This window comes from Xenopus laevis, chromosome 8L, assembly GCF_017654675.1.
Source record: "Xenopus laevis strain J_2021 chromosome 8L, Xenopus_laevis_v10.1, whole genome shotgun sequence".
In the NCBI taxonomy this organism is placed as follows: domain Eukaryota; kingdom Metazoa; phylum Chordata; class Amphibia; order Anura; family Pipidae; genus Xenopus; species Xenopus laevis.
This window is the reverse complement of record NC_054385.1, coordinates 78,728,415-78,756,343: the sequence shown is the minus strand read 5'-3', so window position 1 is coordinate 78,756,343 and position 27,929 is coordinate 78,728,415. Positions and strand designations below refer to the sequence as shown.

General features: G+C 36.4%; 1 protein-coding gene across 6 annotated transcripts in view; it reads left to right on the top strand.

Moving 5' to 3' along the window:
* Positions 1-27,929, top strand: part of btbd7.L (BTB (POZ) domain containing 7 L homeolog) — a 45,100-nt gene that overhangs the window by 14,268 nt on the left and 2,903 nt on the right. Inside the window, exons 4-18 of one of the 6 annotated variants that reach the window (XR_005963425.1) lie at positions 1,652-1,860; positions 3,071-3,146; positions 3,643-3,803; positions 4,126-4,269; positions 5,743-5,932; positions 7,293-7,471; positions 8,507-8,935; positions 23,677-23,767; positions 24,192-24,295; positions 24,655-24,748; positions 25,577-25,667; positions 26,095-26,206; positions 26,566-26,658; positions 27,080-27,171; positions 27,528-27,620. Coding sequence is in view for 1 of the 6 variants with exons in the window: in XM_018230446.2 (XP_018085935.1) it covers positions 1,652-1,860; positions 3,071-3,146; positions 3,643-3,803; positions 4,126-4,269; positions 5,743-5,932; positions 7,293-7,471; positions 8,507-8,935; positions 11,896-12,711 (2,204 nt within the window). In the remaining 5 variants the exon portion in view is untranslated. Of the gene's footprint in view, positions 1-1,651; positions 1,861-3,070; positions 3,147-3,642; positions 3,804-4,125; positions 4,270-5,742; positions 5,933-7,292; positions 7,472-8,506; positions 8,936-11,895; positions 12,916-23,676; positions 24,296-24,654; positions 24,749-25,186; positions 25,490-25,576; positions 25,668-26,094; positions 26,207-26,565; positions 26,659-27,079; positions 27,172-27,527; positions 27,621-27,929 lie in introns of those variants that run through there. The other 5 variants (XR_005963426.1, XR_005963424.1, XR_005963427.1 and 2 more) reach the window with 5 other exon arrangements.

Sequence of the window (27,929 nt, the reverse complement as noted above, 5' to 3'; positions counted from 1 at the left end):
TATGATTGTTTCCCTGCAGAACAGTTAGGGACCGTCTGAAGTTTCCTATCCTCAGTTGTCAGAGCAAGTAAAACAAAGGGGGAATTTGACTGCATACAGGTTTATTATACAGGTTTATTATAAAAACGGTACACATTTTTTAATTAAAGTATATTGGAGATATATATATATATATATATTTGCATTTTATAACAATTAAACAATTAAACAAACAATAAAACGTGCATTGTTCCATCATTATTGTAGTTACCACAGTACAGCATATGCATTTAAAAATTTTGAATCCCGTATATTCGTATACACTTCCGTTGGATAGATTTCCTTTTCATTAAAGAAAGCAAAAATGGGATTTTATTTTTTTTGCCTTTACATCCCCTTTAAAGGAGAACTAAAGCTTAACTAAAGAAGTAGGCTAGTCCAAGGCAACCACAGCCCTTTAGCAGTAAATATCTGTGTCTCCAAAGATGCCCCTGTAGCTTATTTTCTGTTGATTCACTGTACATGCTCTGTGCTGCTGTCACTACTGGGCTTAGGGACCCAAGCACAATATACAGTACACATAGAATATAAATGTCACAATATAAGGCTGATTAGTTATTAATACAGATAATTACTACAGGGCAACAGAGAAACCAGTGAAGCTAGCATCAGAATTTCATAATCCGCCTTGTAGCATCATCTTATATTACAGAACAACCTCATTTTCTGCTTGATAATTTGCTACAACCTCTAAACTTAGCTTCTCAACAGCTGTTTAGAGCCCACCGAGCTGAGAACAGATGTTCTCTCTTTGTTCACCTTTTGGACAACAGAGCTAATTAAACAGCCAATGCCATGATAAACATTTTTGTAATTTATCTTTATTACTTTAAATGTTTCCTTTCAGCGATACATACCATAGATGCTTTGGACCACCTCTGCAAAAACTCACCGTTCTCTCCTCTTATGTGATCAGCGACACACGTTGTGTAATAGATACAGGCTGCCGAATAAGGAAGTTCAGGTCTGAATCTGCACTGTGCATGCCTTCTCTCTCCTGCTTCATTTGCATATATTTGATCCTATTGGCTGAATCTTGCCAGCGAATGGAATTGAAGATATGCAAATGAAGCATAGAAGGCATGCACAGTGCAGAGTCAGTCTTATTTCCATACTTTTGCTTGCAGATAAATACTATATATCCAAGCTGTAGACTTTATTACTGCTTAATATAGTTGACATCTACCTAAGCCCAACTCATAGCTGCTTACCGAGTAGACTGATAATATTGCAGTGGTATAGGAAAAGAGATAATGTATTGGAGACATATTTAACGCATGGGTGTTTGTTGCTGTATGGCTACATTGCCTGTGGGCTAGGATGCTAAGCATTAAAAATATGATCAGGTAGGGTTGCCACCTTTTTTTTTTATAAATAACCTTGGCATCAAGCATCTTTCTTACCAGCCAGACAGGTAAAATACCAACTAGGTGATGAACCTGTATGCAACATTTCTAGTTTGTTTTTGTAAAGATTTAGTTACCATTAAAATAACTGAGTAGGAAAAGTGAGGTATGACATATAATTGCCTTTAAACTACTTCTCTTGTTGAATGCTGCATCTTTTTGTGATGTATTTTCCATAGTGTGTCTGATGTTTCTCATCCACCCAGGCTGTGAAGACATTGTTGCAGAGAGCATTTCTCTGGACACGCTTATCACCATTCTAAAGTGGAGCTCTCAACCGTATGGTTCCAACTGGGTTCATCGGCAAGCGTTGCATTTCCTCTGTGAGGAGTTTAGCCAGATCATGATTTCGGATGTTTTCTATGAACTTAACAAAGAGCACTTGTTAAGTGTAATCCAGTCTGACTATCTTCAGGTAACTACAATACATATGTGATTTTGGATCTGGTGTTGGCAAATCTCTTGTGTGGGAACCAGCATAACAGTGCTACCAGCTGTGTAACCTAAGTCTTTTCTCCTTTGAATGGCTGCGCCCATTGCTGTACAGCAGCTTATTTATATAAACAGTAGTATTTCCGAAGCAAACAGAGCAGTTATACTAGTGCAGGGCAACACTGTATTATATTTTTATTACTTTAAAACACTTTCATTTTTTGATGTTACTGTTCCTTTAAGTGGGCAAATTGTTCCAAATCAGATTAAAATTAAATTCCACCAGTACCTAATCCATACAAAAGAATTGTTATGAAGCGTGGTATTTAATCCAGAGCTTGTAATATAATAATTCACACAGTTTCTAAATGAGGGCTACAGTTAAATTAGAGGTAATATGCCTTAACAACAATAACACAGTCTATGCATTAAATTTGAGATGTATGCAAATGGAATATTCCCTATCAGCACTAACATAAGAGATGAGTTGTAAATTCATCTGTGTATATTTTCTTGGATGTAGAGCTTCACTCCTGAAGGCACAGAACAATGTAACTTGCCCCCAACTGCAGCTTCTATTCACCCAAGGAATACACAGCAGTGATGTAAATAATCCTCATGTATTTATCTAATCGGTTTTATATATTGAGAGAATATTGTACTTTAGTATGTTCACACATTTAGTTGCTGCAATGCTCACATGGTTTGTGGTAAAGTTAAAAAAAAAAAATCACTTATCTCTACTATAGAGCCATATAACATTCCTCCTGCGATGCTGATTACCTTGGGAGGATATCGCATCCCATGTTAAGTAGGGTGTGTTTTGGAGATTTTAATATATTTGTGATATTCGTTTATTTTGATTTGCCCATATACAGGTATGAGACCTGTTATCCAGAATGCTCGGGACCAGGGGGTTTCCAGATAACTGGTCTTTCTGTAATTTGGTTCTTCATACCTTAAGTCTACTAGAAAATCATGTAAACATTAAATAAACCCAATATGCTGGTTTTGGATAAAAGTGCCAAAGGCCTAAAACTCACTTGCAGACTTTTCAAGTGTAGGCAGTTTTTAATTGTATAACAAGCATTACTTTTTGAGTTTATATTGTAAAACATTTTGAGAAGAATATAAATATTAGGTAACATTTTTAGATCATTCTCCCCTAATAAAACGTTTTTCTTTCCTTCAAGGCAAGTGAGCATGATATACTTAAATATCTTATTAAGTGGGGTGAATATCAGCTGATGAAAAGAATAGCAGACAGAGGTAAGTGTGCTCCCTTACATGCAATCCATTTTTAGGCAGTGCGGAAGTTCACATTTAGGGTTTTTTTTTTATCAAAGGTCAAGTTTGTGAGGTTTTTCTCTACCTGGAATAAACGCACAAATCTAATGTTTGCTTATTTATGAATGTAATCGGGGGGGAAAAAACTTGAATGCTCTAGGTGATATCAGGCTGATCAGATCTTTTGGCCATATGTGATGCGCATTTGGCTATAGGGCTAAATGATTGGATCATAGTAGGCACCTACACAAGCTGATGCAGTTCTTCGCCAACTGTATTTTTAAACTTGTTGGATGGATATCTGTATGTTTATTTTATTTTTTTCATCAGGTTGTATTCAAAAAAAAAAAAAAACCTCAAAAACTAATTTCAAAATGTCTTATAATATTACTTTCAGGGGCATTCACAAAGTTTTTAAGGTTATCTTCTCTTTGAATTTGAAATCAAGTGAAGTGAATGTCTTTCTCCTCTTATGCAGAGCCTAACTTACTGAGTGGCACAGCTCATAGTGTAAACAAGCGAGGTGTGAAAAGGAGAGACCTTGATATGGAAGAGCTGAGAGAGATCCTATCTCCACTGTTACCGTTTGTACGCATTGAACACATTCTCCCAGTGAACAGTGACATACTAAGTGACCCTGTGAGTATTTTTTTCTTTATCTTTTGTGAAAAGAACATATCTTTTGGCCTATCACTGCTTACAATTTTAAGAAATATTAGACATTTCACCTTTAGTTTTGGCTCATTGAGCACTAAAGCAGGTTTCTTCCCATAACATGCATGTGATATGCCACAAGTTGCCCTAGAGACAACTTGTGTGTATTTAAAAGCGACATGCAATGTTACCAATTCATGCCAAATAGTAATTTTTCCTTTTCCGTCTGAATTAACATTTTGTCTGCAGTTTGATTCTATGTCATGCTTAGTACATGCTAAACACACACCCTGTCTACTCTCTTTAGATGAAGCGAGGCCTAATAAGCACCCCTCCTATGGACATGTTGCCAACTTCAGAAGGAGGAAAATCAAACTCTTGGTTGCGGCAAAAGAATGCTGGAATTTATGTTCGCCCTCGATTGTTCTCTCCATATGTAGAAGAGGCCAAGGTAACAAATCTAATAGCTAAATAAATGTTATCTAAATTTAAAGATTTAAAGGATAACTATACCCCCAAAATGAATACTTAAGCAACAGATAGTTTATATCAAATTGAATGACATATTAAAGAATCTTACCAAACTGGAATATATATTTACATAAATATTGCCCTTTTACATCTCTTGCCTTGAACCGCCATTTCGTGACTCTATCTGTGCTGCCTCAGAGATCACCTGACCAGAAATACTACAACACTAACTGTAACAGGAAGAAGTGAGGAAGCAAAAGACACAACTCTGTCTGTTAATTGGCTCATGTGACCTAACATGTGGTTTGTATGTGTACACAGTGAATCTTACGATCTCAGGGGGCGGCCCTTATTTTTTTAAATGGCAATTTTCTATTTATGATTACCCAATGGCACATACTACTAAAAAAGTATATTATAATGATAATGGTTCATTTACATGAAGCAGGGTTTTACACATGAGCTGTTTTACTCAGTATCTTTTAATAGAGACCTACATTGTTTGGGGGGTATAGTTTTCCTTTAAAGAATCTTGACTCTGATAAGGTATATACTCAGCGTTCATGGGTTCTTCAAACAAGGGAATGCACTACATGGTTTTAATTAGTCCTTTAATTTAATTGGTGTGCATATGTTTTTGTTTTCTTTTTAATGGGATATATTTTTAAGCTTAATGAAATAAAAGCTTTGTTTTGTACTATTTCCACCACGGGGTGAATTATAAATGAAGTTTGGAGTGCCCTACAAAATGAGTTAGACCGTGGGAGACTGAGAAATTTAGCCCCAAATACATTAAACACAGCGAAAGGCAGTGGGAGCTTTAGCTTTAAATACAGTATCTAACAACTGTAATGAACTTTAGTTACCTGCGGTTTTCAAAAGGTTTCAACTTTGTATAGATCAAAATGAAGTCAAATAGTTTGCCCAAATGAAAAATAGCACCCAACAGGAAAAATGGCACAGTGGCCTAAGATTACTTACTACACAAGTATACAGTTTTAAATATTAGAATGAATTGATTGCACTGTACACAGTGTAATTCAGTTTATAATAAAAACATCTTACAATCATTACAGAATCCCTTTAAGGTCACTTATTTAGAATACAATGGCTTAAGTACTTGGTGACAATAAAGGAGCTATGTTTTGTTCATGCCCATTGTTTTTGTGACTTTGCTGCTCCTCACCAACCTGCACTACTTTCAGTGTAATAGAATTGGTATCGGCCAGTAATATTGTGTTATTGCAGAAGATCGCAATTTCTTTCTTACAATAAGGCAGTTCTACGGACAAGCACACAATAAATACAATTGTCTCGAATACAAAGGTATTTTTGGATTTTTGGACATTTTGTTATACTGGACTGAACGCTGATGGCTCGCTAATAAAACATTTTCAGATTTTGAGTAGACCGCATAGACACACTTATTTATATAAAATTTATTTTCTTATAGTCGGTACTTGATGAGATGATGGTAGAACAGACGGATTTGGTTCGTCTGAGGATGGTTCGAATGTCCAATGTCCCAGACACACTCTACATGGTGAACAATGCAGTACCTCAGTGCTGTCATATGATTAACCACCAGCAAATGAGCAACAGCCAGACAATCCCTCCTACGGTGGTGGCAAATGAAATACCAGGTAAAATTTTATTTGCTTATCTAGTTTCATTATCAGTCCAGAGTGAATGCTAAATACTACAATGTAATTTATCTTGATTAAAATGCGTCCATATGCAGAAGATATAATAGAACCAATTGTTTCCATTTTTCATGGCACCGTGCAACTTCCTTAGTAGTGAATATGTGGTGTGATGCGTACAATGTTGGTTCTGTTATGTAACCTGCTTATAGATGTGTATTATCAAGATAATATACTGTGTAAGTCACATTTTAGTACAGGTACTGGGTTGGAAAACTGGTATCCAGAAGCTCCGAATTACGGAAAGGCCTTCTCTTATAGAGTCTATTTTAGCAAATAGCAAATCTAATTTTAAAAAAGTGATTTCATTATTTAATTTTAACTGTAGTGATAAAACAGTGCTTGATCCCAACTAAGCTGTATTCATCCATATTTTTTGCAAAAAAATAGGGATGCACCGAATCCACTATTTTGTATTCTGCCGAACCTCCTAATCCTTCGTGAAAGATTCGGCTGAATACCGATCCGAATCCTAATTTGCATATGCAAATTAGGGGTGGAAAGGGGAAAACCTTTTTTACTTCCTTGTTTTGTGACAAACAGTCACGCGATTTCCCTCCCCACCCCTAATTTACATATACAAATTAGAATTTGGTTCGGCTGGGGCAGAAGGGTTCCTGCTGAAAAGGGCTGAATCCTGTATTCGGTGCATCCCTACAAAATAATCCTATTGAGTTTAATTACTGTTCAAATGATTTTTAGCAGGTTTAAGGTACGGTGATCCAAATTGCAAATCAAATTACAAAAAAAAAAGCCCATGTCCCAATCATTCTGGATGATACATTTTGGACTGGTAATGCAATAAATTTTATTATCTAATATCATATTGATGGCATTTTCTCTGAAATTTTTTCTCAAGGAATGATGCTAAAAAAAAAAGCCCCATGGAATTAGACACCCTTTGTTTAGCATAATGAAGTGTGATTCTAAGAAACTTTTCAGTATACCTTAGAAATAATTCTGTTTTGATTTAAAAGCTGTTTTTTTTTAAAAATTGTGGCAGAAGTCTCGTCTCTCCATTTCTGGTGTCTGAACTAGCAGTGCAGAAAATATTAAAATAGCAAAATGTATTTTAATAAGTTTATGCATAGCTTTTTTTCTATTTATAATGAGGCATATTTCTTGCTACTCAGAAAAAGGGAAAACTATTTATCATAAGTTTGGCTTTAATGAATTTGTTACTTCATGTGACATACAAGATACTGATATTTAAGAATTGGATTACTTCCTGCTTTGTCAAAGCACACTTCTTTATTTGGAAATGGGGGATGTCTTACTATTTTTCTCTCCTGGTTTTTAGTTCCTCCTCTTCATGTGTTGAAAGAAATGATAAGGCGGCTCCAGGAGCTTCGTCATACTGAGCAGGTTCAGCGGGCATATGCCTTAAACTGTGGAGAAGGTGCTACTGTCAGTTATGAAATTCAGATACGAGTTTTAAGAGAATTTGGTCTTTCAGATGCAGCAGCAGAATTATTACAGGTACTGTTATGAGCTTGCTAAACTAGTGATTTGTTTTATAAATGTAATTGCGAAAGTTCAGCTGAACTGATTTGCTTTTGTATTGCTTTAATATAACACCGACACAATTACATTACAAGTGTAGCTTTCCATCTAAGATCCACATGGGCCCACACACCTCACAGATCAGTTTTGCCAGGAACCACTTAACTTGCCTGTATGATTTTTGTTGGAAGAAACTGGTGTATCCAAAGATACTAGAGTATGTAAAAATACTGATTTTATTCTAAACGTGTACATTCCTGGTCTACTGTATTCTATTTGTGGGTTCTGGAAATATCCCCATATCCAGTAGTCGTGTTACCAGACTATGGATATGCTGACTACACATGAATAAAAGTCAGCAGCCCTCTGAATCCTTTGCTGTGAATGTTTTAATGGGTTGCCTTTAAAGGGTTTGTGCAACTTAAAGTTAACTTTTAGTTTGATGTGGAGAGTGATATTTAGAATTTGTATTATTTGTGCTTTTCGAGATCTTTCTTTTTTTATTCAGCCGCTCTGTGTGTAGAATGGCACAATAAATCACACTTTCAAGCAATGACATTCATACTTTGCATTCTTTTTTTCCTACTGATTTTTCTATTATATTCAGCAGCTCTCCAGTTTGCATTTTCTGGTTGCTAGGGTCCAAATTACCTTACATTACATGCAATGACTTTAATAACAGACTAGAATATGAATGGGAGAGGGTCTGAATAGAAAGATGATTGATAAAACATAGCAATAACAATAAATGTGTAGCCTTACAGAGCATTTGCTTTTTAAATATGGGATGGGGTCCGTCACTCCATTTAAGAGCTGGAGAAGAGTGAGTAGAAGAAGGCAAATCATTCAAAAACTATAATGCTGTAATTCATAACCAGCTTTGCCACCCCATTAAATTGCTTTTGGGTGGGTATTGTATTTATAACAGACCAAATTGCCCACAGCATACTGCATTTGTATTTACAATTTAATTTTTTTTGCTACTCCTAAAACTTTATTTTTTTTTGTTAGAATCCTCACAAGTTCTTCCCTGATGAGAGATTTGGGGATGAAAGTCCACTACTAACTGTGCGGCAGTCTGGAAGATGCAGGATAAATAGTACTCCTGCTGCTGAAACAATGTTTACCGATCTAGACCCTTATGTGGCCTTCCATCCTCCACTGCCCCCACCACCACCACCTTACCAACCACCAGCAACTCCTATGCATAATCAGTTCAAATCTGGTTGGAAGCATAGAGTACCCAGCCAGCATCCCTCCCGCTCTTTCTCTTACCCCTGCAACCATTCGCTGTTTCACTCTCGAACAATCCCAAAAGCCACACCTCCAACCTACTTACCAGGATCAAAAGCATTACCACCTGATTGTACTAACAGTACTGGACTTGGGAGGCAAACGGTGGCGGCAGCAGCAGCAGCAATGGCAGCAGAACAGCAAGCGGTAAGCCTGTCCTCAACATTGATGTATGTTTTTTTTAACATTTGTGTTTAAAATATGGTTACTAATTGTCTGTCCCTCTCTGTGTAGTTCATTCCAACTTTTGAAACAATGCGGCAGAAGTTGGCTGTCAAGCTTTGTATGCTTTTTCACAATTTCTTCATGGAACAAATTATATTTATTCCTTTTTTAGATTTTTTTTCTCTGTTTTAGATTTTTCTTTATATTTACTTTAGTATATTTGTTATAAATATTTAAAGTGGAACGATCGCGAAAGTGAAAATGTGATATAACCTTCAGCATACTGAATTAAGAAACTTTATAAATACAATCAATTACATTTTCTGCATTGTTTCTAAAATAATCATGTTTATGTTCACTATACCTCTCTCAGCATCTGTTTCTCTTCATTCTGTCTTCATGTGGCAGTTGGGTGTCAGACATTCGTTGACAGTTAGATCCAATATATCTTATAAGGGGTTCCCTTCCTAGCAGATGTATTAGAGCTCACTCAACTGATTTCAGTACAAACAAAAACTAACAAAATAACTGCGTTTTGCATAAATTCTGCATGTACAGAGACAGGATTTCTGGTGATTTTAATAGAGTGAGCTTTAATACATCTTCTAGGCAAAAGGAGCCCCCCTATAAGATATATTGGATCTAACTGTGAATGAATGACACCCAACGCCTGCATGAAGACAGAATGAGAAGAAATAGATGCTGAGAGAAGAATAGTGAAGATAAACTTAATTATTTCAGAGACAGTATAGGATTTTTAATTGATTGTGTTTAATAAGTTTCTTATTTCAGTATGCTGAAGCTTGTGTTAAATTTTAATTTTCACGATAGTTCCCCTTTAACCAAAGCCGTAATTTTAGCATGTAGATTTGGTTTTCTCAAATACTCTGCCAAGTGGAAGAACAAAAAGATAACTTTCCTTTAAAAGACTTGCAAACCGCAGTGTTCTCCCCAAAGCAATTTTGCCTGGTGGATTGCTGGTAACTTTTTTCGAGTTCTGGCACCTCTAATAAAAAAAAGACAGCAGAAGCTGAAAGGACCATGTAGTGTATTTGTAGAAGCACAACGCGCTACCTTTTGTCAAGCCTGTATTAATTTGGCAAGCACAGTAAAAAATAGAGTATGTTTGCTTTTTGCTTGGGTTTATCTTTTTTTTCTGGAGAGAATATTAAAAATGACTTTGTTGAAGTGGTGCCAGACATCATTGAATTCTGCATTGTTATCATTCTATTTTATATAAATTGCAGTGTATTGAAACTTTTTATGCTGAGGCCAGATGACGGATTAGTCTTGCGACTTAAGCACTTTGTAAATGTCTTCTAAAATGTCCTGCAGTGTTCTCCTGACAGTGGTGCAGCACTTTAAGACTGGCCCCTTCGGAGCACAGCCAGGATGTCATTTATTGTCCATTGCTTGACTATGACCAGCACTGTACATCAATCAGACAAGCATTTAAATTAATGCTTGTTAATGAATGTCACAGTGGCATGTTGTAACTTTTAGAATTCCAGGCCCACTATGGTATTTTCTCTAGGATATGGGTATAGTTACATAGTTAGTTACGTAGTTAAGTTGGGTTGAAAAAAGACGAAGTTCAACCCCTCCAAATGTAACCCAGCGTACATGCATAAACTCACATATAAAAACAATATCTACTTATTGTATATTTCAGTATCAAAATAGCCTTGGATGATATGCTTGTCCAATAAATCATCCAAGCCCCTCTTAAAGGTGTAACCAGAATCAGCCCTCAACCTCCTCCGGCAGGGCATTCCACAACCTCACTGACCTCACTGTAAAGAACCACCTACGCTGTTTCAAATGAAAGTTCTTTTCTTCTAGCCTGAAGGGGTGGCCTCTGGTCCGATAATCCATTTTATGAAAAAATAGATCTCATGCTAGTGGTCTATAATGCCCTCTTATGTACTTATAAAGATTAATCATGTCCCCTTACAAGCGTCTTTTCTCCAGACAAAATAACCCCAACTGTGACGGTCTACCCTCATAGTTTAAATCTTCTAACCCCTTAACAAGTTTAGTTGCACGTCTCTGCATTCTTTCCTGCTCATTCATTTATCCTTTTTACGGACCGGAGCCCAAAACTGCATTGCATTTTCCAGGTGGCCTATAAAGAGGCATAATTATGTTTTTATTCCTTGAGTTAATGCCCTTTTAAGACAGTACTTTATTTGCTTTAGTAGCCACAGAATGACACTGCCTGGAATTAGACAACTTATCTACAAAAATCCCCAGATCCTTCTCAGTTAGGGAAACTCCCAACACACTGCCATTTAGTGTATAACTTGCCTTTATATAATTTCTGCCAAAGTGCTTAACCTTGCATTGTACATCATTTACTAGATTGCTTCCCAGTTTTCCAACGTAATTAAATCACTGCATATCCTGCATGCAAAGTCCAAGAATATTCCATCCACTGCCATTGCAGAGTCGAGATTCCTGCTCACCTCTTCATAAACGGCAATTAAATTTGTTTGGCAAGATCAATTATTCATAAAATCATGCTTGTACTTGATCCAAACTACGATATCATAAATCCTTACTGTAAGCAGAACCAGCCTATCGGGTTTGTTTAATGTTTACATGATTTTCTGGTAGACTTAAGGTATGAAGATCCAAATTATGAAAATATCCATTATCTGGAAAGCCCTAGGTCCCTAGCATTCTGGATAACGGGTCCCATATCTGTACTATTATTATTCTGCAAACAACATTACAGCACTGTCATAGAAGGGTGCAAGTGCAGATTACTTACAGATCCAGGAGGTAAATTGGGTCCTGCACATTTGAGCTAACATTGAACTTCTCATAGGAGTAACTTAATATAATTCTCCAAACATGTATTGTGCACAGAACTGCTAATTTCCTTGTCATTTTTTAAATGTATTTTTTTAAATATCTTATTATGTTGTTTTTGTTATCAGTGTGGTGAGCCAGTTCTAAATGAGTTCATGCCGGATATTGCAATGGGAGTGTCCTCTATGACACTTAAAGACAGAAGATTGCCTGAACTAACGATGGACACACAGCTTAGCCAGCAAGTGTCAGAGTTGATGCCTGGCCCTCCGCCACACATTTCATGTATTTCAACCAGGCACATTCACAGTTCAAGGAGGAAACAGAATGTAGAGCAAAAAATGGAGGCAAGAGAAAGCCAAACTGAGTATCCAGGCTTTTATGACTTTTCAAATTCGGCATGCAGGCCATCTACCCCAGTCCCCAGTAGACATTCCCCTATTCCCTCCCAGGGTATTTATTTTGGTCCTGATTTGTACAGCCACAATAAGCTACCATCAAGTAGCTTAAAATCTGCTTATCGCTCAAGCCAGATTTCCCCTAAAAAGCAAGAGGATTTGCGGAGAGAGTATATGTTTTCCCAAGACAGTCATTCACACAGACAAAAAAATGAACCATTACAACTTGATGTCTTAGAACAGCCTCCACAACGACTAGACTTGGCTCTAGCTGCCCAGGAAAATGCAAACCATGGTCCTCACCACACAAGGGGAAGAACTAAAATAGAAACTGATCTAACTTATGGCCTGACCTCCAGCAGACCTATACATTCTGCCTATGGCTCTGATTTACAGGAAGAGCGATCCTTTAGAAGAATCATTGACAGTGATTTATTGGATCATGGTGCACAAAGGAATATGGACCTTGAAAGAGAGGATGCAGTAGGCAGAGAAAGGAGGTCTCCGAACAAACCAGACTTTCTCTACAAAAAGTCGGCTCTTTGAAATTCACCTCTTGACTTCTCTGTGCCTAAAACTTGTAGAATACTACAATTTGGCCTGAGCTGTGTCTCAGTACTTTGGGCAGGATAGATGACCCAGCAACTTCAGTTTGCCCTTATTTAAATGATTTATGCATGCATCTAGTTTCTATCAGCACTGCATTTGGTGATTTACTTTTGAATAGATCCTTTTTTAAGTTGGCACCTTGACCTTTTTACAATTACATTTTGCACCTGTGCATTTTTACTTCTTACATTTTTGTAGCGCTGCAGTCAGTGAAACATATAACTATTTTTCGACTGGCTTCTTTTGTTTCTGTCCATTAATCTCCCATTTTCACTATCCAGTCAGTAAAGCACTCTGATAACTATTTTCTTAAAAGCAACAAAGTATTTATTTTTTAATCCAGAAATCCAAAGAAGAGCAACTAGGCAAACTACTCGTTTCTTGAAGTCCGGGGTTTGTATGTGCCGTCTTAGATACCATCCTGATGCATGTGTGTTTGCTCTGTTGGTCAGGATGTAAGTGGCAGAAATATGTTCAGCCCCTACTCCAAGTATAAATCCACTCTTTAAAGTAGCAGAATGTGGTTGATACACCCTGTAATCTGTTTATTTTGGATGTACTGCATCTTTGCATGTTTCAGCCAGTTATTCTTTTAGCAGCGCTTTTCTGCCATATTCTAATTTTTACTTGGTAGTTTTCTTTTTGCTATTCACTTCTTTTAAATGAAGTCTGAGACTAATATAATATCTCCTTTGCTTAAACCGGTATACTGTTTGCACAGTCTATAAACCAACTGTACACGCAACCATCTCACACTTAGTCATGCCAAGGATTCTGCTATAATGCTGCTTTTTACTAGCAAAAAACTGAAAGAAAGAACAATTATGCTAACAGTATATACCACAGGCAGTCCGTTGCAATCCAGTTATTTTAGATGAACATTCATTAGGATTGAAGGTAAGCCTTTAACCTACCTCTTATGAGCTTAACATTGTCTACTGACCAAGAAGAGTTTTCATTTCTGGCCATTAACATGTGTTTAATAGCAAAAATACGTTTTTATTTGGTTTTATAATGTGGCATAATGGTATCAGAATAAAAGAAATTAGGGTTTTGAACAGCATTTTGCAGCAAATTTTTAGCATCTCATGCTTAGCAATAAGGAACTGAGAAGTATAATGACACAAAGGAAGTCTCTTGTTGGGATTGAAAGCTGTGGGACAGGGCTGGCATAACCTTTTACCATTAGAGTCATCTTATATAAGACTTTATAGATCTGATATTTCTCATGGGGTTTCTAGTGGAGTTGTTGGTCTGTTTTTGTCCAGTAACAGGTTGTTAGGATGAGAATCACGAAAAAGGTTTTCCTCTGTCCTCCTGCCAAGTGGAAGAATGCAATTTGTGCATTTGAAATTGCTTTTTTTTTTTTTTAGAACATCCTAAAAATGTCATGCACTGCATGGTCAGAGAGACTTTATTGAAATATACCTCAGAGATGCCTTTGCTTTTTAAGCCACTTCTGTTATCCTTGAAAACTATCTATGCCATATCTATGTTGGGCAACTATCTTCTATAATATGCTGTTGGTCTTTTATTTTTAGTACATATGCATTGCAATATTAAGGTGGACGATTTATTCCTTTTTATTGCACTGGCAAGACAGGTCCCAGTGGAAAAAAAGTTGTGTGCATTCTAACTTCTCGCAGACTGAGAGAGAACGCTTTGTGTTTTATTAACAGAACATCTTGCCTACCTTACAATCAAGAATCTTTTCTAAATATCCTATTTTTCTAGACCAGCTCAGTTACTTTGCTATCTCCGGGAAAATATGTTACATTTGCTCTTAACATTCCTGCCCACTAAGGACCCCTATGAAAGCAGTGTTCTTGCTATTGTTCTGGAACGTTTTCATCCTCTATATGTGACCGCATGGTTAAAAATATCTGCCACTATCTCTCAGTCTACAGATTGAAAAATGTTCAACTAAGACTTTTCCATTGTTAAAGGTGAGGTATGTGTGTTTTTAAGAATTTAGCAGATTTGCTTTATATTAGTAAAGCATAATTGAGAGAATGTATTAAGAGTTGGTAAAGAAAAACTATTCGCAATGTGAAAAGTTATGCCTTTGCTGGAACAATTTAATATAGCTTTGAAAACTGTTTAGTGACCTCTTCCGACGGTGGAAGAAAGTTTGCAATATTTATAGTTTGCACCAATACGCTGTGACTATAATAAAACTTCTTACTGAAAAAGTTTTGTTTGCTCCAACAGATTAACACACCTTCAAGCACTTCTTATAAGTGCTGTATTAAAATTCACATTGCAATAACAGTTGCATTTACATTTAAGATTTCATTTAAGAATCTTTATTCTTATTGGTGGAAATTGTTTTTCTCTGCGACTTTTATTACATTCCCCCAAAAGAGTTATCTTATCGTGGGCACTGAATTTTCATTTGTACCAGCCTATATTCATATTAGGGATACACCGAATCCAGGATTCGGTTCGGGATTCGGCTTTTTACAGCAGGATTCGTCTGAATCCTTCTGCCCGGCCGAACCAAATCCTAATTTTCATATGCAAATTAGGGGCAGCGATGTAAATCGCTTGACTTTTTGTCACAAAACAAGGAAGTAAAAAATGTTTTCCCCTAATTTGTATATGCAAATTAGGATTCGGTTCGGTATTTGGCCAAATCTTTTTGCAAAGGATTCGGGGGTTCGGCCGAATCCAACATAGTAGTTTTGGTGCATTTCTAATTCATATGGGTGCAGCTTTGTTAGTGACTGAAGCGCGGTAAAATATCATCAGAGCAGCACCATGTTGTAGCAAAGCTAAATAGCGCTCCCCTATTGCAGATTTTAGAGCATGATTCAGTTAATGAAGATATATTGTAGTTTCCCGTCATGTTTGCATTTAGCAATTTTTACTGGATAATTCTTGCTTGTTTATGCCCCCACACCAAGTTCACATGAACTGAAGACTGAAGTTTCTGTTTTAAAGGGACACAATTATCAAAACAAAATTGTCTTAAAACTGTGTATTTTAGTAAAGTCAGACAATTCTGCAAAAATGAATTATTTTAATTATTTAAATTCTGAAACTATTTGTCACAAATTTTCTTTGAATTGGTGTTTTTGAGTCAGTTGCAAGAGAAGATAACCAGCAAATGAATTATAAGCTTTTGTGCTGCCGACAAAACACTAAAGTGCTATAACTTTACAATGGACAAGCTTGCAAAAATCTATTTTGTGCTAGTTTTAATGGTAATAAAATTTTGCAGATCAGATCCCATTTAATTGCCACTGGTCTCTTGGTATCCACAGTCACCATTTCCTAGAAAGGGGCGCTTCCCATTTAAGTTGATGGCAAGCAATGTGTGATGAGTGTCTGTTTTTTTTTTTTTTTTTTTATCACAAGCAGAGGACATCAAATTGTGCCATACTCGCAACAGTCTTTGTGGATGGGTTATATAAAATAATAGCATGAAATCAGAGCATGTACCTGTCTGTTTTCAAAATTTTTAATATTACCATGAAACCTACATTTTACATACCCTGATTTTTAGTTTTCCCCTCGTTATACACATTGTTTTTGGTGCAAATTAATTAATTTTCCTGGATTTCAAAAAAAATTTCTAGTCCCCTGAAAAACGTTAACAGGGGGTTCTACTCTATTTCAAAAGTGGCTGACATTTTTTACAATAAAAATTCTTGCATACTATACTAATGTTAAAATAAAGCTGGCTAGCAGAAATACCTGTGGCTCGTACAGAAGTGGCAATTTAAAACAAACACTGCATATAAGAGTAGTATAGTTTTGATTTAGATGTTGTCCTTTAAAATATCAGAGCAACTGCATTGACTTTACAATTCACAAGCAAGAGGTAGTGTTTGGTGGGCAAGGATACAACATTACAGTGGTAATCATTTAAGTGAATTTGGCTGAGCTGTTCTGGGATCTTTTGGGCATGCTGTTTCTTTACTATGTGATCTCAGATATTGATTGATTTTTTTCTAAACAACAGGAATTTAAAGGCGTTTACCCATGGCCAAAAAAAATTGATTATTCTGAAGCCAGAGTAGCTGTGGTATAAGCCCACATCTGCTTTTCACATGATGTCCTTCCAGGATATATAATCAAGGGTGACTGTTGCCTTTTTGCTATAGGTCATGGAATTCATTTTGTACATTTGAGTTCTTGAAAATTGTGATGTGTTGATAAAATAATCCTCCAGGAATTGTGGTCCTTATCTGAACCAAAACGCGAGTGAAACTTATTTAATCTCCGTGGCTGCAGCTCAGATTCTCAGTAAATCTGACACTGAGTCACTGAATAGCAAGAACATTCCTGAGGAAAACTGAAAATCGCTGAGCAAGGATACGGAAATTCTTTGTGTTTTGTGCTCAGAACTCTTGGTTCAGTGTGGTTTCAATTACTTTGTTTTTCCCCTGGTAGCTTGCAAGCCTTCCCTGCAGAGACTGCTTTGTGCCTGGTACAAGGTTGTTTTCTTTAGTCCCCTTGTTTCTAATATCACAATGTACAGAAATAGTTGAACTTTGTTCCTTTCTTTGCGCATAGTTTAACTTTTTTTTTTTTTTTTACGTAGTACCGCCTTCTGAGGTGCTACCATTGATGTGTTTCCTTCAATAAACCTCGGAAGAGGGAACTTTAAAGGGATTCAGTCTAATCCCATGCTGTTGTCTTGGCTTTTAGATTTCTTTTGGCAAAAGCGCATACACAGCTGAGGTTCTCCCCAGCATAGAAAGTCTAGATGATGATTGTGTTGTGGTAATTTTTTGGATCTTGATTTTGATATCCACAAACTTTCAATGTATTATTTGACTTTATAAGGGGCAAGTTGTGGTGTTGGTCTGTGTAATTGACTAGCTGTAAAACGTCATGTGTGTAAGAATCTTAGGTTAGAATGAAGGTGTTTGAGAACCCATCACGTTATTAGTGCTCATTTTTCGAAGCCTTGTGTGTTGCATGATTACACAATCATTGCATGGTTTTGGAATAGAAATGATTCCAATAGCCCTCTGTGACAATCAGGCCCTTAACTGACAATCTTAAGTTGGTGGCTTCCCACTTGCTAAGTTAGTGTGTTTGAAAGTGTTTTAGAAAGTTATATTATGTGTTGATATAAATAAAGTCTTGATTATAAAGTTAAATTGGAACCATGAATCAGAAGTTTCCATGCTGTGGTCCAAAAGTAATCACAGGCCTACAACTAAAGTCCTATGCACAATTCAAGATCTGCCGCAATCCACCCATTTGTTCTCACTCCATCCCAGAGCCTAACCACACTCCTGCTCTATTCTTTAAGCAAAATTGTGTGTTTTATGTTTGTAGTCCATTTAAAGATACTGTAAATGCTAAAATGCTCTGCTCTTCTGCACGAAGTGCATGGGAAATAATAATGTATGCATTTGTTTTTTCCCCATACTTTTTACGCTATGAGAAAACAGTTGCTGCTTTCCCTTGTCTTGGCCGTTTTCCCCGATTTTAAAGGGGATCTAAATTAGCTTCAGTCAAAATCAATATTTGTGAATCCCTTACATAGCTGTGTATATCGATGGTGTTTTTATTTGAAATTTAACGGCGCAGCAGTGTTCAATTTTAATCCTCATGTACCTTCCACTCGCTTCAGCGTCTGTAGGCAAATGAATAGGGGGCGTGTATCTTTCTCCACTGAGGTCGCCTACTACCTGCCCCTGACTGACGGCTCCTTTCCACTCACGTGATCTAAGACGCATAGTGTAAACTGTTATGTCTGAAACGGAATCTGTTTGCAGCTATATCAAGCTGTTACCAGACGTGACAAAGGTAGGGAACATAATGCAGCTTTTGCTAGCTACCCTGTTACCCGAATCCAACTTACTTTATTATTATAAAACTTTGCTGACCAAAGCGCCTTCATCTTGTGCTCGCTGGAATACTAGGACGAGTTATACGTAGGTGTGGTAGTGAGGTGCACGCATCTTCAGCTGGCCTTTGGAAACAGAACTGCCTGCTTCAGTTTTTATTGGTGGGCGGGCCAAGCAGAAGAGATGGCCGCTGGCTTCAAAGGTTTTCAAACGCTACAGAACTGATAGGATGTGTGGAGAAGAGATAGAGCTGCAAGGTAATGAAGATTGCAGCATAAAAAACCCTAATAAAAAATAATGCATTGCAAATATGCTTATGTTCATTCCCCAAAGGCTAAGGAGCATTATAGTGTTCTACCATAGATCCCTTTTAAACTTAATTTTAAAAATGCCAATTTTGTGAGAAGACACATGGTTTTATATATATATATATATATATACACACATACACACATACACACATACACACATACACACATACACACATACACACATACACACATACACACATACACACATACACACATACACACATACACACATACACACATACACACATACACACATACACACATACACACATACACACATACACACATACACACATACACACATACACACATACACACATACACACATACACACATACACACATACACACATACACACATACATACACACTGACCTATGCAGTATATATGTTTTGGATGTTGTGTTTTAAAGCGGAAGGCCACCTTTGAATTAACTGTTAGTATGTTATAGGAGACCAAAGAAACTTTTAAACTGGTTTATATGAAGTTTATACAAGGTTTCAATATAACTTTTTTTCTACCATTTTGTTAGCAAGTAGCTCACACTCCTAGTGCAACAGAATAGGAAAGTTCAAGTCAGATAAAAAAAAAATAATAAATATATATATATATATATATATATATATATATATATATATATATATATATATATATATATATATATATATATATATATATATATATAAAATGTCTGCGTATGTAATTAAGTACTACTTAGACCAGTCTAATGTTAAATTTCGTGGTGAAGTACCCCTTCGAATACAAAAACATCTTCTAGCATTCCTTTTTTTTTTTTTTTTGTTTTGTAATGCCTCCCTTATTTACCAGCTTAAATTATGTGATTATAGATGAGCATCAGAGCTGTGAATAATTAAAGCACCTTTCGTGATTCTGATCCACCATCACTTTAACAAGTGTTATTGATGTAATTGTTATTTTATGAATGCCCTTTATATCTTTTTCGTACCAATCCTAATTCAGCATATGAATGAACAGCCATATAGTGGACGGTTGCATCAAATACATAGATATTGGTTTGTTTTGATTAAATGCACCGTCTTCTCTGGCATAGCCCTGTGCAGTGATGACCAATTTTTTCCTCACAGACTCGGGATATGATCTAATATGCCACATTAATATGCTGTATTGGGCCTTGCACTGGGATGGAGTTTAGAAAGGAAATATTTGTGTTACAATTCTCTTACCCTAGAATTCTAATCATTTGACGCTAATTTGTCTATTAATTTCCCATTTTGTATGGGTTCTGTTTGTGCTGTAGTAAGGAAAGGAAACATAAAATGTAGACGGTTAAAAGACTATTTAAAGGGCAACATTGCATATTTCTACTTTGTACATTCCAGCAATTATTGTGAAAGACCATGTATGTGCAGGTTTCCAGTCACTATTGTAAACCAAGTAGCGTTTGTTTGTATAAGTTAGGTTTATTGCTGGCACGCCAAGTTTACAGCGTTGTTTGCTTTTATTGTATAAATTATGGATTCACTATGTTACTGTCGAGGTGCTTTTGCATTTCAGGTTTTTACCAGAAATCATGGAGGGTCGATTTCAGTAGTTATGGTGCTTTCCTCACCAATACAACTAAAATTTCCCCCTTTGCCTTCTGGCTGAGTTGCCTGAAAGTGCTGAATGATCGGTTTTAACCGATTCACAAAAAAGGTCAATGGAGAAATATGTTGGGCATTTTGACCATGCCATGTGCCAGGCAAAGTAGCCTAAATCACCCTGGACGAATCGTTTTATGCATATCCATGTATGGATCTAGACCAGGGAAGTCCCAGCTTACAGCTGAAAAGTCTGCTCATTGAATTATTCTACACACTTGGTTTGGTAGCATTTACGGAACCCTTTTTCTTTTGACTTGCAGGAAAAGTAGCTTTGGTGTATTCTGTTACCCAATATATTTTTAATTTAATTATTATATATTATCTGTTAACGTTTTCTGTTGCTAAGATTTCTGAAACAATAACACAAAGCAATGCCATGTGTTTCTGTAAGCAGTTATCTCTTTACTTGCAGTACCATAACATTCACAGTTTCATTTTTCCATCTACTTTATTATCGTTTTGTTTTTTCAATAATGAGCAGTATTAGTAAGTATCTTTGTCAGTGCAACATGGTGAAAATGTGAATTTCACCTGCTTAAACTTTGTAGCGATGCTTGAGTTAAAAGGGCAAGTTCCCATTTAAAATAATGTATTCTATTCTTAGAAACATTTAATTTATCCTTCATTTTATCATGTTTCACTTTAAGTATTTCTTTTCTTTTTCTGCTTTTTCTTTAGCATCCATTTAAAAATGCTGTCTGGTTGTTGGGGTCACAACAACAAAAAAACCTGTCGGCTACAAAGGGTGTCTTCTTTGTACTAGTGCCTGGTTTCTAAAACAAAAAAAATACAAAACAAAATATTGAATCATATACAAAAGCTACATTAACAAAAGTTTTAAATTTCAGTTGGCTGTGGTTATGATTAATATACCCTAATGGATGAAGTGTGGGGCAGATTTGTCCTAGTGCAAAATATGGCACCAAATGAAATGTTTTGCTTTTAGTGTTCATAAACTGTGGGTTACTACGCAAGTATAAATTTGCTGAATTGTGGGAAATGAGGTACAAAGACAAGAGACCTGACACCAGCACAAGAGGAATATAGTCCAGTTAAACATCTGTTATTGTCCATTCTGAATTAAAAACTGTATGGAGTTCTGTAATAAAGGACACTCTTTTTGCCCAGCAGCAGTTACCAATAGCAATCAATCAGCAGGTAGCATTTCCTGGTCATCTGTTAAAAGCAAACATCTTATAGGTTGCTATGGTTTATTGCTGCTGGGCAAAATTAGTGGTCCTCATTTATAAAACACTGCCCAAATTTGAATTTGGGCAGTAACTCATAGCAACCAATCAGTGATTAGATTTTTCCATCCAGCTGCAAGGAAAACAACAAAAGCAAACATGATTGGTTGCTGTGGGTAACTGCCCAGGTGCAAATTTGCCCAGTGTTTATAAATAACCCCCAGTGTCTTTTATTACATATTTGGGTATGAGTTTGTGTATACACACACAACCTTTAATTTGCTCTCTTGGCTCCTAACCATGTACTACAGGTATTTGTCCTTCCCTTAATGAAATATATAAATGACTAGCAGTGTGCTATGTCATATGAGCAGTGAATAATCGAAGCATTTAAACAAAGCTAATCATTCAATGAAATAGTTCATCAAGCTGCTTTGAATGGATCCATTTCACTGACCGATACACTGTGTAATGTAACACTGTCTTCAGCAGGATAGCCATGTGTTTGCTTTGCTCTGTCTTTTTGCTCTAAAGGGCAACCATCGCTCTTATAAATATCCACTTAGCCTTGGTGTATATTTAATACACGTATTTATAAGGAGAGTTCCCTTTCAGTGCAAAATAATGTACAATAAGCTTGCATTTTGTTCCCCAATGCAGAAAACAAACCGCATTCCAAGCAACATGCTTTGTGTAAGTAAATGTTATTCCATGAACGCAATTTACGTGAGAAAACTGCTTTACCAGGGATTTCCTGCCTTCATTTAACCTTATAATTCTTAGTGGAGTGGAAAGAAGAAAAAAAAAAAGGGTCCAGCAGTAAGAAGAAGGGTTAATAATCTACTGCCTGTTTTTTGCAGCGAAATCAGCTTAGATGACCATAAAACTTGTGACCTAGATTGAAGTCGTCAGTGTCATCTGCTCATTTTGTTGGAATGAGATTTTCAGTTTGGAGTGGCTGATGCAGTTTTACATGTTCTGGTACAAGTGCCTTTAATGCTTAAGGCTCAGACAAAAACTCTTAAAAAGAACTGATTTTATGTCCTATGCAAGTGTTTTCTAGAACCTGCATACCGAATACTTTGTAAGATTTGTTTATGATTCAATTGTACATAGTGTTTTTAAAGAATAGTATTTTTATTTAGAAACTTCCAAACTTGAATTTGTGTCTTGTGTGATGCATTGTATTTACACCTTTCTCTTTTGACTACCATTGCAGTTGTACAAATGTTTTCACTGGTTCTATTTTTCTACTGTTACTGACAAGCATGTAACATGGACTTTATCCTACATTTAGTTGGCATTTCAAAATAAATGGCTTGTATAGAAAACATTGGGTGTGACTGTCTTTGATAAGCTACACTAACTTTGTTTAATCCCTTAAAGTACTAATTGGCAGGATCTGAGGACCACACAAATGACCAATTTTACAATTTCAGCAGTCGCTTCCTTGACTTCAGCAACTCTTTATAGCAGTCTGGAGACCAGTTTTGATCAAAACATGGGGAATGGGTGCTGGAATCTTAGCAGTGGGAATTGGTACATAAGTCAATTTTTCCTATGTTATGAGGGCTATGACCACTTCCGTGGCATTTAATGTAATGTGTAGTAGCACGATTGTGTCTTTCTAATGACCAGAATAATGGGAAAGCGCCCATATCATGTATGGCACATCATATGGTATCTGTCTTTTCTTGTGATTAAACACTATTTTTTTTCTACACACAATTAGGCTAATTCCATCCTCAACAAGCTCCAGTCATAAAGGAGACAAACCTGTTGGAGTGGAAATCACATGGACAAGTGTAAACTACATGCGTGGAACAAATAAACTAGAGACCATAGGTGACATGAGCAGACATGAGTCGCAGTGTGACCGAGTGGAAATTGGAAGTCTTCACGGATATGTGCTGGGATTATTCTCTTTCTGTCATATACTGATTTTCCTTTCTACTTCCTCTGTGTACAGGTGTAACAGTGGACTATGATCAACATCCGAAGACTATCCACTTTGGTTGAGCATCAGATTAGAGCAAGAATGCACTTTTTTCAATCATTGGGTAAGTGGTTATTATGTTTAGAATTGGTGGTGTTTGGGATTCTCACTGTATGTGAATATAAAATAGGAAGACTTGTTAAATGACCAATACAAAAGCATATGATTGAGTGACCTTGAGGAGACCCTCTTACAAAAGCGTGCTTTACATTCCCCATGTATTGGTACGTAAGAACTGGAGGAAGATAAACAAAGAATTTAACTATTATAATTGCACTGCACTCAATTGAGCTGTGCTATTGGTTCAGCTCTTACACTGCTGAAATTGTACAGCTTGTTGTTGAAAGTACAGTCTCCACATGTACACAAGAAATGTCCAACCTGAAAACTGAAATGTTTAGCCTAAGTATATGTCCTATTTCTTCAAAGGAAACCAGTGAGCAATATATACTGATGTTTCTGTTTACTTTATTCACATCTGTATACAGGTGTTACAATGGATTATCATCAGTATCAGAGATTAAAAATCCATTTTGGTAGAGCAACTGTGCTGGGAGATTATACAGATTAGAACAAGAATGAACTTTATTGGGTAAGTTTCTATTACTAAGTGTGTATGTTCTACGTGATGATATTTGGGATTCTCACTGTATATGAATATAAAATAGGAAGACTTGTTAAATGTCCAATACAAAAGCATATGATTGAGTGACCTTGAGGAGACCCTCTTACAAAGGCGTTCTTTACATTCCCCATGTATTGGTACGTAAGAACTGGAGGAAGATTAACAAGAGTTGAACCATAATTATTGCACTTTCTCAACTGAGCTGTGTAATTGGTTTAGCACATACACTTCTGAAATTGTACTGCTTGCTGTTGAAAATACAGTCTCCACACGTACACAAGCAATATATACTGATTTTCCTGTTTATTTTATTCACATTTGTACAGGCGTTACAGTGGACCATGTTCGGCATCTGATGAGTGACAGTACTGTGTGATCATACAGATTCGAGCAACAATGCACTTTTTTTTAAATCACAGAGTAAGTATATATGTTTGGAAGTGGTGATATTTGGGATTCTCACTGTATATTAATATAAAATAGGAAGACTTGTTAAAGGAACAGTAATGTCAAAAAATACGTTTTTTAAGTTAATGAAAATATCATGTACTGTTGCCCTGCACTGGTAAAACTGCTGTGTTTGCTTCAGAAACACTTCTATAGTTCATATAAACAAGCTGCTGTGGAGCAATGGTGGAAATTGAAAAACGCCTATATGGCACAGGTTAACTAATGGATAACCGATAACACCATTAGACAGAGCTTATTTGCTATCTGCTGTGTAACCTGAGCCTTTTCTCCTTTGAATGGCTGCCCCCATTGCTACACAGCAGCTTATTTATATAAACAATAGTAGTGTTTCTTAAGCAAACACAGCAGTTTTACCAGTGCAGGACAACACTGCATTATATTTTCATTACTTTAACACTTTTATTTTTTGACGTTACTATTCCTTTAAATGACCTATATAAAAGCATACGATTGAGTGATCTTGAGGAGACCCTCTTACAAAGGCGTGCTTTACATTGCCCATGTATTGGTACGTAAGAACTGGAGGAAGATAAACAAAGACTTGAGCTATTATTGTTGCCCTGCTCTCAAATGAGCTGTGCGGTTGGTTCAGCTCTAACACTGCTGAAATTGTACAGTTTGTTGTTCAAAGTTCAGTCTCCGCATGTACACAAGAAGTTTTCAAACTGAATCCACAAATGTGCAGCCTAAGTAAACATCCTATCTCTTTAAAACTAACCAGTGATCAATATACAATATATTGATTTTCTTCTTTACTTTATTCACATCTGTGTACAGGGGCTACAATGGACCATGTTCTGCATCAGTTGAGCAACAGTGCTGGGTGATGATACAGATTAGAGCAAGAATGCACTTTTTAAATCTTTGGGTAAGTGGTTATTATCATTATGTTTAGAAGTGGTGATATTTGGGATTCTCACTGTATGTGAATATAAAATAGGAAGACTTGTTAAATAGCCAATACAAAAGCATATGATTGAGTGACCTTGAGGAGACCCTCTTACAAAGGCGTTCTTTACATTCCCCATGTATTGGTACGTAAGAACTGGAGGAAGATCAACAAAGAATGGAACTATTATTGCCCTGCTCTCAAATAAGCTGTGGTGTTGGTTCTGCTCTTACACTGCTGAAATTGTACAGTTTGTTGTTGAAAGTACAGTCTCCATATGTACACAAGAAATGTCCAACCTTAAAAAAGAAATGTTTAGCCTAAGGATATGTCCGATTTCTTTAAAAGAAACCAGTGAGCAATATATACTGATTTACGTGTTTACTTTATTCACATTTGTATACAGGTGTTACAATGGACTACGCTCAGCATCAGAGATTAAATATCCACTTTGGTTGAGCAACAGTGCTGGGAGGTTATACAGATTAGAACAAGAATGCATTTTTTTTCATTATTGGGTAAGATTCTATTATTAAGTGTGTATGTTGTACGTGATGATATTTGGAATTCTCACTGTATGTGAATATAGAATAGGAAGACTTGTTAAATGGCCAATACAAAAGCATATGATTGAGTGACCTTGAGGAGACCCTCTTACAAAGGCGTTCTTTACATTCTCCATGTATTGGTACGTAAGAACTGGAGGAAGATTAACACGGGTTGAACCATTATAATTGCACTTTCTCAACTGAGCTGTGTAATTGGTTTAGCTCATACACTGCGTAAATTGTACTGCTTGTTGATGAAAATACACTCTCCACACGTACAGAAGCAAAATATACTGATTTCCCTGTTTATTTTATTCACATGTGTACAGGCGTTACAGTGGACAATGTTCGGCATCTGATGAGTAACAGTACTGTGTGATCATACAGATTCGAGCAACAATGCACTTCTTTTTAATCACAGAGTAAGTATATATGTTTAGAAGTGGTGATATTTGGGATTCTCACTGTATATGAATATAAAATAGGAAGACTTGTTAAGTGACCAATACAAAAGCATATGATTGAGTGACCTTGAGGAGACCCTCTTACAAAGGCGTTCTTTACATTCCCCATGTATTGGTACGTAAGAACTGGAGGAAGATTAACAAAGAATTGAACTATTATTATTGCCCTGCTCTCAAATGAGCTGTGTTGTTGGTTCAGCTCTAACACTGCTGAAATTATACAGTTTGTTGTTGAAAGTTCAGTCTCCACATGTACACAAGAAATTTCCAAACTGAATACACAAATGTGCAGCCTAAGTAAATGTCCTATCTCTTTAAAACTAACCAGTGATCAATATTTATTGATTTTCATCTTTACTTTATTCACATCTGTGTACAGGGGCTACAATGGACCATGTTCTGCATGAGTTGAGCAACAGTGCTGGGTGATGATACAGATTAGAGCAAGAATGCACTCTTTTTAATTTTTGGGTAAGTGGTTATTATCGTTATTATGTTTAGAAGTGGGGATATTTGGGATTCTCACTGTATATGAATATAAAAGGAAGACTTGTTAAATGACCGATTCAAAAGCATATGATTGAGTGACCTTGAGGAGACCCTCTTACAAAGGCGTTCTTTACATTCCCCATGTATTGGTACGTAAGAACTGGAGGAAGATTAACACGGGTTGAACCATTATAATTGCACTTTCTCAACTGAGCTGTGTAATTGGTTTAGCTCATACACTGCTGAAATTGTACTGCTTGTTGTTGAAAATACAGTCTCCACACGTACACAAGCAAAATATACTGATTTCCCTGTTTATTTTATTCACATGTGTACAGGCGTTACAGTGGACAATGTTCGGCATCTGATGAGTAACAGTACTGTGTGATCATACAGATTACAGCAACAATACACTTTTTTTTAATCACAGAGTAAGTATATATGTTTAGAAGTGGTGATATTTGGGATTCTCACTGTATATGAATAGAAAACAGGAAGACTAGTTTAATGACCTATACAAAAGCATATGATTGAGTGACCTTGAGGAGACCCTCTTACAAAGGCGTTCTTTACATTCCCCATGTATTGGTACGTAAGAACTGGAGGAAGATTAACAAAGACTTGAACTATTATTATTGCACTTTCTCATCTGAGCTGTGCTGTTGGTTCTGCTGTTACACTGCTGAAATTGTACTGCTTGTTGATGAAAATACAGTCTCCACACGTACACAAGCAAAATA